The following is a 16634-nucleotide window of genomic DNA, read 5'->3' as shown; positions in this document are numbered from 1 at the left end:
ACTAAATGCTTGGCTCTGTATTTCAGAATTTACCCTTTTAGGTCACTGTGTTGAAATGAGCTCAAATCGGTGGTCTTAAAAATTAATTTCTGAATCATGTCCATATGATATGTTATATACAGTTTGTTTTGAAATTTTAGCTAAATACTTGTGGAGAGGGTAGATTCTCATCACTCACGCCCAGTACTGGCATATGGTGGCGCCTCCTCGGATTCTGGTGCAAGTTAGAGTATGTTCATTGCTTTTCTCACTTAAGAGTTTAGTTAATCACTGTCTGAGATGTGAGCATGTGTCTCTCTCCTTTGCTTTTCAACATCAAAGACTTGAGAAGAGCAGTGTGGAAGGGACATATCTGGTGTCACCAGTGCTGTCTCTTTTGTGCTACTCAGACTAACAATTTGACAGTACTTTCAGGAGGCTCGGGGTTCTAGAGTTGCCTACTCCTAATGCAGACTATAATATACATAGATAGAAGATAAAAATGTGCCTAAATGTTAGACATGGTAACCAAAATGACTTTCTGGACACTATCAGCTATAAAGTACATAAAAACACACTTCCTTTATATATTTATTTTTATGTAACATTGCAGTACCCAGGCAAGGGTGTTGCATGGGTGTTGGTGTGTTTTAAAAAGTAAGAACTGTAGAGAAGCTACTTCTATTTCCAGTGAGTGTAACACAGAGCACAATTTGCACAGAGGGGATTGGGAGGGATAAGCATGAAATGGATTTGTGGGAGAAGGGCTGAAGCAGTATACCACTGAGAACTGATGATGATAACATATTCCATTAGAGATACATGGATACCAGAGCATTACATTTGATCCAGGACAGGCGGCCACTTTGGGAAATAATTGTGGACTGGAGAATTTTTAGGATTATCTTTAATTCAAAGAACACTTTTTGACCACCTCACTTCTTTAGGAAGAGAGTTCCACGGTGTCGAGTCTGCGGTGCAGCTAGTTAAAAGAGTAATTTCCTTGTACCAAGACTGTAATTGACTTTCCTTGTTAGTTGTTTCAAAACCACCCCACATTTTACCACCTATAAAGCAATCATTATGTTTGTTTACCAGCCCATGTATCCGGAATGTAATCTTTCACCTCCACATCAACAAATAGAGATGGCAAGGTGAGAGGCATGTTACTCTCACTACGAAGACAAATATGATGAAAGCCTAAAATTGAAAAAAATAATGGGATTAGTATAAACAGGAGTTAGCCAAAGATGGTTGAGAAATAGGAGATACATCTACTACAAGAGGAGGGGCTGATATACGAAGGTTTGGTTGGAACATAATCACTCTTTATGCACCATGACTGGTTTGCAACTGCACCTTCATTTTCAGATGTAACTGAGTTGCATTACAAAATGCAACATTCACAGTAGCCACAAATCGTCTTACCTCATTAATGTGATCGAGACAACAGGCGTTTTTCAACCTCTTGTGAGTGACTGCTACTGCATGAATGGTGGCCGAATGGGACAGTAGACCTCCATCAATAGATTTGTATGTCCCGCATGTCTATATTTTCTTAACAGCACCCCTCACCCTTTAGATTCTTGTACTGTGTGTTACTTGGCCAGTGCCACTCACCTCTATAACATATGCACAGTCAGATTACTTGGAAATGTTTCACAAAGACATACCAAGGGGTTTATTCCAGTTTGCAAATGCCATTTGGCAATTTACTGTAGTCACAATTGGCACAGAGGACCCTTCTACCACTCCTACCTGCATCGAGTCAAGCAAGCGCAAAGTACTCTCTTCAAAACAAGCAACCACCCGTGCCCACAGTAGAGTACAGGGGAAAATCCCGGGAGTGATATTTGCCTTATGTGAAGTCCACTCTAGTGGCAGTAAGGATAGTTTCCAGTCCAAATGCCCATAGTAGAAATGATTATTGACAATTTACACTTAGACCTGGCTCTTCGACGGAGCAGCACACCCATAAACAGCGCCTTGAGACCCTATGGGTGATTAGCCACGCTCTACAAATTAATGATTGATTGATTGAGTTTACCTTGCTGATGTTCGTGGCAGATATTGTAAAGATTTGGTCAGTGCATATCCAGTTAGAATGTTGTGTGATTGTCTGTCCATGCATCTGTTGCAGTAAGCTGAGCAAAGTTAAGGCATATGTCAAGAGTATCAGAGTCATTTGTCATTACACTGTGGTTCCCGTATGTCACAGTAGTTGTGGGCGGCTTCTTTTCTCCTGGCCTATTACACTAGGTATCCAGTATTTTCCTGCACCTCTGCTATCTTGGAATCGTCACATCCTCCTCCTCAGTTCTCTCTCGCATTTCACTGTTCTGCAGCCATGACGTGTGTGACAGCGATCAGGCAGAATGTCCTGGAACTGATGTAGCCTTACCAAGGAGCAGCATGTCTCCATGGCCGCCATTGTGGAGTTACTGGTGAAATGTGCTGAGTTGGACTTTTGTATGTCTCATGGCTGCTGCCTAGGTAGGTGGCCACTGTGTGAGTAATAATTAAACATGCATCACAAATGATCTGCCTATTACCCATATACACACACACACATGCGTGTGGATGATCGGGGAAGTGGATGGCACCCCATATGTTCTGTTTATTCTCTCCTTGCACATCACTGTGTATGGTGTGAAGGTAAGGAGTTATGGCTTCAGGGCTATAGCTCTCATGGTCAGTTTTATGCTCAAAATAAACATGGGCACTTTTGTCAAGTTCTTGTTACTCTGCTTGCTATCTGAGTGGTTTCTTGATGTGCATTCCCATCCTTGTGTTTGTGTGTGCAAATGTGCACCTGTGTGTTTGTGTGTGTGTTTGGGCATGGTGATCTGCCTGTGAGTTTCCATATGACATCTCACTGAGATAAAAGCTAGGAAGTAGCCGTGTCTATATTAGATCTTTGGTAGGATGACAGCTCTGACCTAGAATTAGGGAGCACTCAGTGGTGTACATTCAGCTGAGCATCAGTGTATTTATTATTGTATGTTCCTCTGTTACCTCTCTCATTCCTTAGACAGTAGCCACAATCCCCAATTATTAAGGTGTTTAGATGTGATGTGTAGCCAACATGATTTTACATCCATAAAACCACTTCACATCAAGAAACACTTGTCCTTTTCTGACCTTGGCATGACCACAGAGAAAATGTCTATTAATTTGCATAATTGCCCATATAATTCACATATTTATTAATATTATTATTGTTAATATTATCATCCTCAACATCAGTATTATCAATAATGTTTTTATAATTAAGCCTATAGCAACATATGAGCAACGGCTGTAAGCTTTCCTCATACTCCGTGGAAACCCGTCAAGTGGCTCGTCAGGGCATGTGGTCTTGTTGGAAGGCACTTTTTTCAGGGCAATGATTAGTGGATGAAAAAAATTCGATGAGCGGTGTGATGTCCCTGAACTATGGGAGTCAGTGGCCCCCAAGCAGCCTAAAGGATGTTTGTTCTTGGCTGTGGGCAGCTTCAGGAGCACAGATCCGGCCTTGCCTTGGTCTGCTGCGGGGGATGCCTAAACATCCACAGAGATGTCCAAGATGACCTCTGGTGGAAGCAATACTACTGGATGGTATGTTAACTTTACTAGCAAACACATTCCTGCTCACCTACTCCATGATATTAATAGATCAGTGCCACAGGCGGAATTCGTGGAGGCACCTTCGTTTAAGGCCACCTTACAGATGATCTCAATCTCTCCTTTGTGGGAAATCCACCATTTTTGCATGGCGCTACTTTGGATTTTACCCTCTGCAAAAATTAAGTTAAATTTTAGTTTGCAGTGCCACATACAACAGAAATTTATGAAATAGGTAAGTCTAGAAATACTGCAGTTCTTCCACCACACAAAGTTAACCACTTTTAGCTGCCAAAAAAATGTGCTGCACACATTACAGTATGGATTCTTGTGCAAATCCAGTTCATGCCTGAATCCGTGTTACCACTGGCTTCAGAACAAGGCCCTTTGCTTTCTAATAGGTATTTGTGCAAAGTAAGTGGGCTCAAAAACTGATGCTGCAGTTACAAGAAATATCCAGTAATGTGTTGCTTACAGTGTATTTGTGCTAATAAGCACATATGCGGGGAAGTGGATAAGATAAATTAAGATGTTGTGCTTACCTGACCGAACTGCGTTCATGGGGATAATTCGATGGCCAATGAATTTTCCTCCTTCCTCAAATGCTGCCACCCTCAGTGCAGCCAGCTCTGGCATGAGAATCTGCAAAGACAATGAATTTGTGAGGCCACATGTTCATGCAACCTAGCTGGAAATTAAATTATAGATGTTAAATTATAGATGAGTTAAATTCATTGTTGCCCATTACCTAAAAATGTTTAAATCATTAAATGTACATTATACCTAATCACTGCAGGTGCAGTTCCTTCATATAGGGGGTCATTACGACCTCGGCGGTCTTTTCGCAAGACCGCCGAGGTACCGCCGTGCTGAAGACCGCCAGTGGTGGCAGTCTTCCGCTCGGCGTATTATGACCGTTGGCTGCTCTCCGTCCTTGTTCCGACGGAGAGCCGCCAACAGCCATACTGACGGGAGGCGGGGAAGTGGAGGTTGCTCCACCGCCATGCCAACAGAACACCGGCCAGCGAATCACGTCCTGTGATTCACGGTGGCGGTGTTCTGTTGGCAGTGTGGTGTCAGCGGAGCTGCCCCCATGCCTCCCGTCCCCTCCCGGAGGATAGTCGGACCAGGTAAGTCGATCGTCCGTGAGGGGAGGGGGGTAAGGGGGTATTGTGTGTTGTGTGGGTGCATGGGGGTGTGCATCTGTGTATGTAGAGGGGGTGTGTGAGTGCGTGTATGCCTGCGGGGGTGTTGTGTGTATGGGAATGAGTGCGTGTATGTCTGTGGGTATGTCTGTATGGATGTGTGCGTGTATGTTTGATTGCGGGTGCGCGTGTATGACTGTGTGTGGATGTAGGCATGTATGTCGGCGTGTGTGCGTGTAAGTATGTAAGCATGTAGGTGGTGCCTGCGTGCGTGTCGTGTGGGTATGAAGTGATGCTGGGGGTCGGGGTGGGGAGGGGGGCTCTGCCACCTTTGGGGGGTGGGAGAGACCCCTATCAGTGCCAGGAAAGGAATTCCCTGGCACTGATAGTGCTTACCGCCATGGTTTTCATGGCGGTTCAGACCGCTGGAAAACCGCGGCGGTAAGCCGGGTCAAAATACCACCGGCGGTATAGTGACGGACGCTGGGCTGGAGACCCAGGTCTCCAGCCCGGCGGGCGGAACGGAGAACCGGCGGATGACCATGGCGGTAACCGCCATGGTCATAATACAAAAAAAAAAGACCGGCAGCCTGTTGGCGGTCTTACCGCCGGTTCTCCGCCTTCCGCCAGGGTCGTAATGACCCCCATAGTCCGAAGACGCAATTTGATGTGGCAAGTATGTTCAACAGCTGACTTTTCGAATGCAAAGTACCGGTCAGTAACGCATTTTGTGCATTAAAACTCGCATTGCCATTGATAATCATGGTGCACATATTGCCAACCCTAACTAGTACCAAAGGGAACACGAGCGAAAAGTAGTATGTCATAATGGAATGAAACAGAATGCACGAATAGCTTGCCACCCTTCCTGTGGTCACAAAGCACTGAAGCTTCTATGACATAATAGCTAGGAAAGAAATACGGCATCACATCCATATTGCAGCAAAATTAACAAGTATTGACCAAACATGCCTATGGAATAAAGTAGAATATTATCAACTAGTAGAATATTATGGATAAAATATCAAAAGTTAAAATAATATATTTAATAACAAATTAGTAAACATAAATGTAATACTTTAAAATAAAAAAAACAAGTTCTAATAAAATGTAAACAAAAATAATTATATATAAAAATTATTACATACATAATTTAGCCAAATAAAAGTGTTAGAATTAAAAAATATACATATACTAATATCTCCATGACAACTGTCTACATATATGTGTGTGTGTATATATATGTATACAGATGTTGTACAGCTATTTTAGCCATGTTTTAGACACGTTTTCTTTAGAAAACTAGGCCTGCTGTTGTGCACCCTAGCCCAGTAACATTTTATTCAGCATTGCTTTATTTATTTTTCTAGCATTCACCACATTTGCGGTCTTGTTTGATTTTCTCTATCTAATTGTTCTTTCGCTTAGGAAAGCATTACGTTCTTAATACTGCATTCATTTCACTTTGTGCTTTCCTCAAGGCTGCAGTCAGATAGGGTTGCCTGCAAAAGTGGTATGCTTTGTCTCCAACATTAACAGAAACATACACATCCTTACGTGGGGACATTTTTCCTAGAACATCCATTGTTTTATTATAAAAACACTTCTCTGTCCCATACAGGTTAGAGGGAGATTCCAGCCAGATGACCACGACTGCAAGCTGATTGCTGAATGCCTTCGCTATAGCTGCTTGCTTAGACTGCCAAATCCCTGCCTACATGGGAACGGTGTATTTTTAGAGAACAGGCCTCCTTGCTCAGGTATGGGGGATGATGTCTTCCCAGGGGGGAAACCTGAAGGGTGGAATAGGGCTTATCACGCTGTTCTCAAATACAGCTAGGTAGGAAACAACTATTTAATTCCTTTTGACAGTATGGTGGGACAGATTTTGTGTTTCACTCTCCTTATCACAATTTTGCTTCTAGTGTGCTTTATCATCCTACCTATTGCAATACATAACATTTTATCTAAGATGCAGTTACTTCAATAAACCTTATTGAGCTATACTTTACTTCTGTATGCCTTTTTGTGTGAGACTAATGTAACTGAGAGAAAGGGATGAGATCTGATTGGCCATGATTCCCCTGAGGAGTCCTCTCTGCCATGCGCCCGGTTATCACAATCAAATAAGTCTTTATGAAAAGTATAACATAAATAATTTATTCAAATAAAAATGTTAGAATTAAAACATATACTTTTACTACCCTATGTACATTTATACAATTAATAAAATAAACAAAATTAAAATATATTTTTTTTATTACATCATAAACATTTATTACAAAAAAGTGACGTTCTCCAAAAAGTGTTAAGGAAAACATACACTAATAAGGTCAAATTTAAAAGAATACCTTAAAATAAATATCAAAACTACATCTAAAAATACTAAAAACAAACACAACAGTTTTTTAAAAACATTCGAATGAATAAAATATTTAAGAAATAATCACAGAAATTCTAGAGTAACTGAAGTCCCAAAAGCATAAATAAAATTAAGTAGTTAAAATTCTTATTCCATTTTCATGCACAATTAAAACACAGGCATGCAATTACATCCCCCATGCAAAAGGTTCATAAACACATAAATAAAACATTAAAAAAATGTAATGCTCAAACTCCAACATATGCAACAGTGGGAACATATTTCACTTCAGGGAGGTCCAATTTACTGTTCCTACTCCAACATAAATAGCAGTGGGGAAAGTGTTGGACTTTTGAGGTGTCATATTTAATATTCACAATCCAACTTGAGCAACAGTAGAAAAAAATGTAGACTTTGGTGGAGTCAGATTTATCTCTACTCCAAACTGAGCAGCACTAAGGAATGTGTTGGTCTTTGGAAGGGATGAATTTTCTATTCTCACTCCCAAATAAGCAACATTGGCGAAAGCATTAGACTTTGGAGGGGTTAGCTTTACTATTCCAACTCAAACTAAACAACAGTAAGAAAGTGCTGGACTTTGCAGAGGCCAAACTTCCTGTTCCAAATCCAATCTGACCAGATTAGACCTCTAAATTTACCAGTTATATTTTGCAAAGCACACAACGCATGGCATACCTTTCATTGCCTACAATGTTTTATTCTTGCTAGATACCTTTTTTCCCTGTGTCATAGGCAAACAGGTATTTTCATGAAGGTGGGAAACATGTATTATAACATGAAAAAACACAATACATAACATAATTCAAATAAACATGTATCAATGTAATTACAATGTAAAAAGTTTTAAAAAACATTAAAATTTAATGATAAAAAAAATCAATTAAACAAGAACAATTTATGATACAAAACATAAAAACAAATGTGATTGTTAAAACACAATGTATTTAAATATTGTATGTATATTTATATACATATATATTACCTACTGGTTGCCAGTAAATAGTTTATAGTTAGGACCTAGGGCCTCATTACGAGGCTGACGGGCTGACTATCAGCCTGCCAGCCCTCTGGACAGGAGACTGCAGCGGAGCTGGCGGCCTCCCCCCTAGGTACATTATGAGGTTTCCACTGGGCTGACCAACGGAAACCTCTGAGATCAGAGGTTTCCACCAGTCAGCCCAGTGGAAACCATGCTGCGGCATTGGCCTCAGGCTCCTCATGGAGCCGAGGCCAATGTTGTCACACAGAGAGTGCCCCCAGCACCCTTGTAATGCACACTGTCTGTTGTAGCAGACAATGTGATTTCCAAGGGTGCTGGGTAGAGGGCCCCTGCAGAGGGCCACCCTGTGGTCCCCTGCACTGTGTTTCCACCATCCTTTTCATGGTGGGGACCCCACCATGAAAAGGCTGGTATAAACTGGATTTGTGATAAGTGCGGCTGCACAGATCTCATCGCCTCCATGGCTGACCATGACTCCAATCACTGTCAGCCCATTAAGAACCATGTTCCTGGCGGACACGGCGGTACCCTGGTGGTCCAACTGCCAGGGTCGCATTGTGGCAGTCAAACTACCTGGAGTGTGGCGGTCCAACCACCACTGCAGCATTAAGCCCCTAGTTTCCATAGGAAGCACATTATTTGTTTAGTTATTAACTTTGGTGCCATTGACAACAATTTCAAAACTAGTTTGACAGTCCCTTTAGTTGCTGTCTGGAAAGTTTTGAGGTGATTCGTTAAGCGGGACCAGAGAAAAAGGGAGGGTCCCAAAATGCATTTTCCCCATGCAATTTTACCTAGAGATTTTAGACATGACTACAGCCCTAACCGCTAAACGGAATTACATGAAATTTGGCAGAAAATTAGACCTTGGTCCAGAAACATCTCTTTTTGTAATATGGTGTAAATCTGTTCAGAAGTATTGGAGTTATTAAAGAAAAACAGATTTATGTATATCTAGAGATAGGGATCCACCTCTGTGGATCCAAAGATCCACGTGCCAAGAGCAGTGGTGTGATTGGCTGTCACCACTTCAGCCGGGAAGTGGTGGCAGCCACCTTGTGACTCGGTCTCAGCAGAGTCCCAAGAAAAAATACAAAAAATCCCCAAAAGGGTAGAAATATCCAGACACCCTAGACCTGGTAGTGGAGTCCCACAGAGCCCCGTCTGGGACCAAAATTGTTTTGTTTTTTAAACAATTTGCAGCAACTTCACAGAGCATCCTGGAGTGGGCCAAGTCCTGGGGGGAGGAATAGATTTATTTGGGAGGAGGGGCATGTGTGCCCCCTTTCCTGAGGCCAACTTCAGTCCCAAGGACCCCATCCTCATGGCCCAACCGATTTTGATTTGGGGGAGGGGGCTAGAACAGCCCCCCTCCCAGGTCAAGTGCAGCCCCAGGGGCCCCATACTCTGGAACCCAGTCGTATTAAAAAAGAGGGAGGAGGAGCACGTTGTCTCCCTCTCTGGGCCGATTTCGGTCCCGGGGGACCCATTCCCTGGTGTCCGGACACTAAATAAAGGTGGGAGGGCCATAGCATGAAAGAGGGAGGGTTCAATCCCCAGGGCCATCTCAGGCTATGTCTTGGGGAGCCCAGTTTCTTTGTCCACACTGGCACAGGCAGGGAAACCTGTGTTTGCTCTGTGTTTGCTCTTGCTTGGTGGGAGCAATTTCAAATCTCCCCCCAAGAGGAAGCACACACTAAGGGCCTGATTTAGATATTAGAGGACGAGTTACTCCGTCACAGTAGTGACGGATATATATTGTCTGTCAAAATCTAAATCCAAAACAAAACAATGGGATTTAGATTTCAGTGGACGGGATATCCATCACTGTGGTGACGGACTAACTCGCCCATCAATATCTAAATCAGGCCCTAACTCCGCTCCTAACAGGGGGGAGCATGAGAAATGCCCCTGCCTGCTGGGAGCAGACTTATCATCTATTTTGCTGCCAGCACTGAAGCAGGCAGGAAAATAGATTAAAAGATTGTTCCCGTCTGTAGGGAGCAGTATTTATACCTCCGGGCAGGAGCAATGCCAGCTTTGGCTAGAGGCAGGGACCCGGCTGGGCTGCAGGGGCCTTGGGGTTCCCCCCATAGCCACTAAAAAGGGTGGTTGGTGACCTGGTGGCCACCCACACTTTGTTGGCCAGGTCCAGGGGCCAAAATCATCCTGGGGAGAGGGGCTGTGTGCCTCCTTTGAAATATGGCTGGGCCCCAGGGGATGGGGTCCCCAGGGTTGAAATTGACCAGTGGAGGGGTCTGAATGTCTCCTCTCCCTCAAATATAGTGTGGGGCCCTGGGGGGGGGTGGGGTACCTGGGGCCAAAAACAGCTCAAGTAGGGGTCCACGTACTCATGTACTAAAAAAATGAGCCAGGGGATGGGGTCCGCGAGGCTAAAATTGGCCGAGGGAGGGGGATAAGAAACACACTCCCTCACACAATGTGCCGGGCCCTGGAGGATGAGGACTGGTGCTGAAATCGACCTGGAGAGAGGTGCTGCATGCCCCTCTCCCCTGAAATACATTGCTGGGCCCTGGTGGATGGGGGTCCCCTGGGCCAAAAGCAGCCCCGATGGTCGACCCCATGTCCCCCCACCCATAAAATATGCATCAGGCTCCTAGGGATGGGGTTGTGAGGCTGATACGGGCCTGGGAAGGGTGGCTGCATGGCCTACTCCCCCTGAAACATGTTGCCGTCCCTGGAGGGTGGGGTCCTATGGGCCAAAAGCAGCCCTGGGAGTGGGCCCTTGCCCCCTCTGCCTAAAAAAAATGGGTTGGGCCCTGGAGGATGGGGTCCCCAGGGATAACATTGGCCCATGGAGGGAGACATTTGCCCCTCCCTGACCCATAAAATGTGCTGGGCCCCAGTTGATAGGGTCCTGGGGGGCGAATAGGCCCTGGGAGAGAAGCTCCTTGGCCACCTCCCTGTAAAAAATGAACTGGGCCCTGAAGGATGTGGTTCCCATGGAAAAAAGGGGCCCAGGGAGCGGATCTTGTGGCCAACCCCACGCTGAGCACAGTCAGAGGCCGTGCACAACTTGGGTTTGGCTACATACTGGGGGCAGACTACCAGGCCTGGCCCTGTGGCCAACCCCCTGCAGGACAACCCGCTGAATGCAGCCAACCCCATGCACTAGGTAACTATAACTCACACCCTTGCAATGCACAGCTAATTACCCCACATAGTACATCAGTCATGAAATCTTCCATGACATCATGGATAATATCACTGCAACAATTGCAATAAAGTTATTGATGAGAAAACAAGTTATAGTTACCTCACGGTACTAGTTATAGTTTCTTAAGATAACTATAACGACTAAATTGCTATGGTATATGCTATATATATATATATCTACATATGTATATGTAAAACAAAAAGTTAGCATGATTAATTATCCAAAACACAGGCTCCTCAGCATGCACCCCATGGTTCGGGGTTTGTAGAAAAGAACAACCATGGTCGAACTTTTATTGCCAGCAGTAAATTATTAAAGAATATGGTGAAAGTCCAAGCCCAACGTGGTTCTGAGACCAAGCCCCTCATTCCAAGTCTGGTGGTCACTAGACCAGTCCGTCCGCTGCCAATGTGACAGTACGAACGCCATATTTCAACTCTGGTGGTTGGGCAGCGGTGGAACCGCCAGCTCCGCCAGGATCAGGGATTCCGGTAATCTGGCAGTAGGTGGCCGTTCTAATCCTGCCCTGTGGATTACGACCTTGTTCTCTGCCAGCCATTTCATGGTGGTAGCACTACTGTATCAAGGCTAGCAGAGAATGGGTGCTTGGAGCCAGCACCCTCACTTTGCAGACAGTGAACATTGTGAGTGTGCTGGTGCACCCTGCATCCTACAGCATTGACGCTGACTCGATTACAAGCCAGAGACAATGGTGTAGGGTGTTTCCTGTTAGGCCTGGCAGGGAGGTAGCCAGTATGACAGCAACCTCTCTGTCGGAAGTTCATCGGACAGTGCAAACCTTCCACCAGACTCATAATCAGGCTCCAAGTCTCCTTGATCACAGGTCAGAAGATGCGTACACAGTACATGTTTTAAACCTTCATCAGTGTAGGACAAGATATAACAACAGTGAAAATGGACTGTGAACAATATTCAAAATAAAGGAAAATGAACCGCTATCTTCTAACAGAGTCCTGGTCCATCAAACAAGCTGTGACCAGAGTGGAATGCACCTATCACACATGCGGACAGATGATAGCTTGGCACTTCAGCTTGGAGATCACCTTAAGTTCACATTTAGAAGAAGCACCTCTTTACAGGATTCACTCAGCCATAGTTTGGGCACAAAGTCTAAAGTCATTTCTAATATCGAGGGCTTCTTCACATGTGGCAATTGCAATATTTGTAGGCACAGTGACAACAAGAAATCAATCAATTTCCCATCATCCCCTAAACCTTTTCAGATCAGGAAATATCTCATGTGTAATTCTGGCATCTGCATGTATGCACTGTGCTGCCCCCTAAAGTAAATTTTAAATGTGCAACACAGTACATAAGGCAAAGAAAAGAGCCATGGAACACATCTCCCAGGGCACCTTGACTTTCTTGGTGCCCGTCATTTCAAACAGGAGCATGACAAGAAAGTGAATTTCCTTAAATTAGCTGTACTTGACAGAACACCATTTAGAAAGAGAGGAGGCAATAGGAAACTGGAACTCAGGAGGCTCGATTCCAGATTCATCATTGGCTGTGGTACCTTACACCTGATTGGCCTTAATCTGGATGAAGAGCTAGCAATACAATTAGGACCAGATTTACTAAAAAGTGGAGCAGTGCGATGCTGTGCCAAAATTTGCACCACTGTGCTGCGTCACTTTAGAAACGCAGGGATGCACCATATTTACTAAAATACAGTGCCACCATCTGTTTCCCCCTGTGCTGGTGCTAAATTTAGCTGCCAGCACCAACACAGACACCCTTGAGCCATAGTGCAAGGGTGTCTGCGTGGAGGGGATTGATTGTTTTTGTGTAGGAAGGTGTCCCTTCCTGCACATAAACAATCTACAATGGTGATTTTGCACTTCTATGGGTGCTGCAGAATGCAGAACACATTGATGCTGCAAATTGTCATTTTTTAATGATTGTTTATGTGCAGGAAGGGACACCTTCCTACACATAAACATTCATTCATGGCCTTTTGATCTTTCTATGTGTGCTGCAGAATGCAACACATAAGGAAAAAGAAAAAACGAGGAGGAATAAAAGTATTCCCCCTCATTGTGCCATGCTAACACCAACCCTGGGGTGGCATTCGTATTTAATGCTGCCATAGATTCACGCCTTCTTGTAAATATGGGGCAGCATCAAAAGCAATGGGTGTTGCAGTGGAACTCCCACTGCAACACCCATTGCATGTCCCTCTGCCGCAGAAAACTGCGCCGGAGGGGCCCATATTTACACTGTGGCATTAAGCCACAAAAAGTGGTATAGCGCCGCCTTTTAAATGTGGCACATTGTACAGCACCACTAGAGTGTCACAAAAAGTGATGCTTCGGTGGTGCGAGGGCCTTGTAAATCTGGCCCTTAGGTTGTTAGACCTGGGAGGTTGAATTACTGTGGGGGTTTGTAGTAGTAAGATCAACTGATCATTTTTACTAAGCTGCCAATGTTGAATCATAATTGTGAACTGTCTGTGGATATCCTCCCAGAGATAAGTTAATGTTACCTGTGTTTTAAATGTTTTAACACTGCTTTTGTTGTATTTTTTCATAGAGACTCACACAGTGTGGACAACGTTTTGAGTTGAACTGTACAAGAGGTTGATTTATTGATTGGACCTCGGGAGGGTCAACGTTATAATGGAGCTGAGCAAAAGATCTATTGTATCTTTTCAGGGTGATTTTTGGGGGTGTCTTTGTTGTACAGGTTTTATTTCATATGCAAACTGTAATTGCCCATTGTGGCGAGATAAATTTTGTTTATTGTTTATTATTGATTTCATATGAATCCATACAATTTGTGATGCCTTAGTTAATGCTTTCTGGACAATTGCGTCCTAAATTCAAGAGGTGTGCACTATTGGGTCTCCGTGATGGGGCATAGAGCGCTCGCCCACTAGGGCTTGATTGCTTTTTACATTAAAACTTAGAGACATTTTGTCTAGTACAACCACAGAGTCTCACTCCAGGGTCACATTTTTGTGAGCCCTTTGGTGCCCCATGGTGCCCCTCTCAGGGTCCAGACATGCGCTTGGTGCCTTCTCAACACACATTTGTATTGCATTTTCTGCCTATGATATCCCTGTGATGGATTCTAAATTATAAGGGGTGTATATCTTTAGGATCAAAGAGGAAGAGTAGACCATTCAATTGTAACATTTTTGGCTGATGACAATTATGTGATGGGTCATTTGATTCAAAGTTAAATTACTATTTCTATTATTATTATTATGGTAATGCACACATTACCCTATGACGTGTGATAGATGTATTCCACTCTGGTCACTGTCTGGTTGGTGGCCCAGGACTCTGTAACAAGATGGTGGATCATTTCCCTTTATTTTGAATATTGTTTGCAGTACATTTTCACCTTTGTTGTATATTGTATTAATACCTAAGTGGGTTTAAAACACATACAGTGTATGTATCTCCTGACCTGTGATCAAGGAGTCTTGGTTTTCGAAACCCATCAGGTTGAACTTTTGCAATATTCATTAATGAATCACTGGTGGCAATAGAAGTTGGACCACAGCTGTTTTTTCTGCAACCTCCGAATCGTGAGGAGCCTCTATCTATCTATCTATCTATCTATCTATCTATCTATCTATCTATCTATCTATCTATCTATCTATCTATCTATCTATCTATCTATCTATCTATCTATCTATCTATCTATCTATCTATCTATCTATCTATCTATCTATCTATCTATCTATCTATCTTTTTATCTATCTATCTATCTATCTATCTATCTATCTATCTATCTATCTATCTATCTATCTATCTGTCTATCTTTCTGTCTAATCTATCTATCGCTCTATCTCTCTATCTATCTATATATATAATAATAATAATTTACTACTGGTGGTCGCCCTGGGGACCACCACACCCCATGGCCGGCTCCTGCTACCTCCCCAAGGTGCCCATCCCTAAGAGACAGCAGTTTGCTTTCACTTGGATGGGAGCTGTGACAACTCCCACCAAGCAAGAGCAAACACTAACTCAGCTCACAGCAAGGGGGAGCTGCAAAGCTGCTCCTGATTGCTTGGAGTGGAGTTTCCACCTTTTTCCCTGCCCTCTGTCATGCAGGCAGGGAAACAGATTAAAGGATTGCTTCCACACACAGGGTGCTGCGTTTTCTTGCAGCTCTCTGCATGCAGGAGCAATTCTGGCTTCCGCAGATGGCAAGGAACTGGCATGGGCCGCCGGGAAGGTTGAGCTTCTCCCTTTGGTCTGAAAAGAAGGAAAAGCAAGGGGAGGGCACACAACAAAAAGGGTGAAAAGGCAAGGAAGAAGCAATGAGAACAAGGGAAAAACAAGAAGAGGGCTCACAAAATATGGTGTAGGTCCAGTCCTTCTTACTCATGTAGCCCAGATGCAGAGCAGCAGGCAGCAGAACTTCCTGGCAGTGGAGCAATCCTTCTTGAAGCAGAGCACAAGAGGAGTCCTTCTTCTGAATCTTCCACAGATCCAGAAGTGGAGGAGGAAGAAATAGAGAAGTTTCCAGATATTCCCCTCTCAAAAGTGCTTGGACATTCCAGCCTCCCTGCCCTGGTTCCAGTCTGTCTGCAGGCTCAAAAGCCTAGTGTGAAGTTCTTTGTGTGAAGGCAGGGCACACATTACTGACTTGCAAGAGGGACTGGGGCCAGCTCCACCCCTCCAACCTGCCTTAGATGGTCCATCCAGGCACACCTAATCCCTCTATTGTGTAATGTCTGGGAGGCTAACTGCCAACTACAGTCAGTCATGTGACCCAGAAACAGGCTGCAGGCACTAAATAGAATAGGAAAATGTCAACTTTCTAAAAGAAGCATTTTCAAAATTGTGACTTAAAATCCAACTTTACCATTAAAGAGGATTTTACATTACAATTTCTCGAATATCAAACATGACTTTCCTACATGTTCCAAAACAAGGCTGGCACTTATTAAACGTAATAAGGTAACCCAATGTTATCATATGGGAGGGGTAGGCCTCACAGTAGTGAAAAACGAATGTGTGAATTTTTCACTACCAAGACATATAAAACTTAAAGATGTATGTCCAAATGTTTAATTACAATGCTCCCTACCCTTTTGGCTGTTTAGGGCGACTAAGTCAGGGGTGACTAATATGTAATAAATAGAGAGTATGGCTTTAAGCAAGGGAGTTATTTTGCCAAGCCGAATTTGCAGTTTAAAACTGCTAGCAGGCAGCAGTGGCAGGCATCAGACATGTTTTAAGGGACTAGTTAAGTGGGTGCACAATAGGTATGCAGGCCTACTAGGAGCATTTAAGTTAACAGCCCTAGATATATAGTATACAACTTTACGAGGGACAAGTTTAAGGGAGTGGGAACTTTACCACT

The 16634-nt window shown here is 43.8% G+C and overlaps 1 protein-coding gene across 1 annotated transcript in view; it reads right to left on the bottom strand.

Moving 5' to 3' along the window:
- Positions 1-16634, bottom strand: part of PLCB2 (phospholipase C beta 2) — a 453229-nt gene that overhangs the window by 59926 nt on the left and 376669 nt on the right. Inside the window, exons 20-21 of the mRNA XM_069208592.1 lie at positions 4125-4224; positions 1075-1179 (exon numbers count right to left, since the gene is read on the bottom strand). Coding sequence (XP_069064693.1) covers positions 1075-1179; positions 4125-4224 — 205 coding nt within the window. The remainder of the gene's footprint in view (positions 1-1074; positions 1180-4124; positions 4225-16634) is intronic.

This window comes from Pleurodeles waltl, chromosome 9 (genome assembly GCF_031143425.1).
Source record: "Pleurodeles waltl isolate 20211129_DDA chromosome 9, aPleWal1.hap1.20221129, whole genome shotgun sequence".
NCBI lineage: Eukaryota > Metazoa > Chordata > Amphibia > Caudata > Salamandridae > Pleurodeles > Pleurodeles waltl.
The sequence above is the reverse complement of the archived record's forward strand: the minus strand, read 5'-3'. Positions and strand labels throughout refer to the sequence as shown.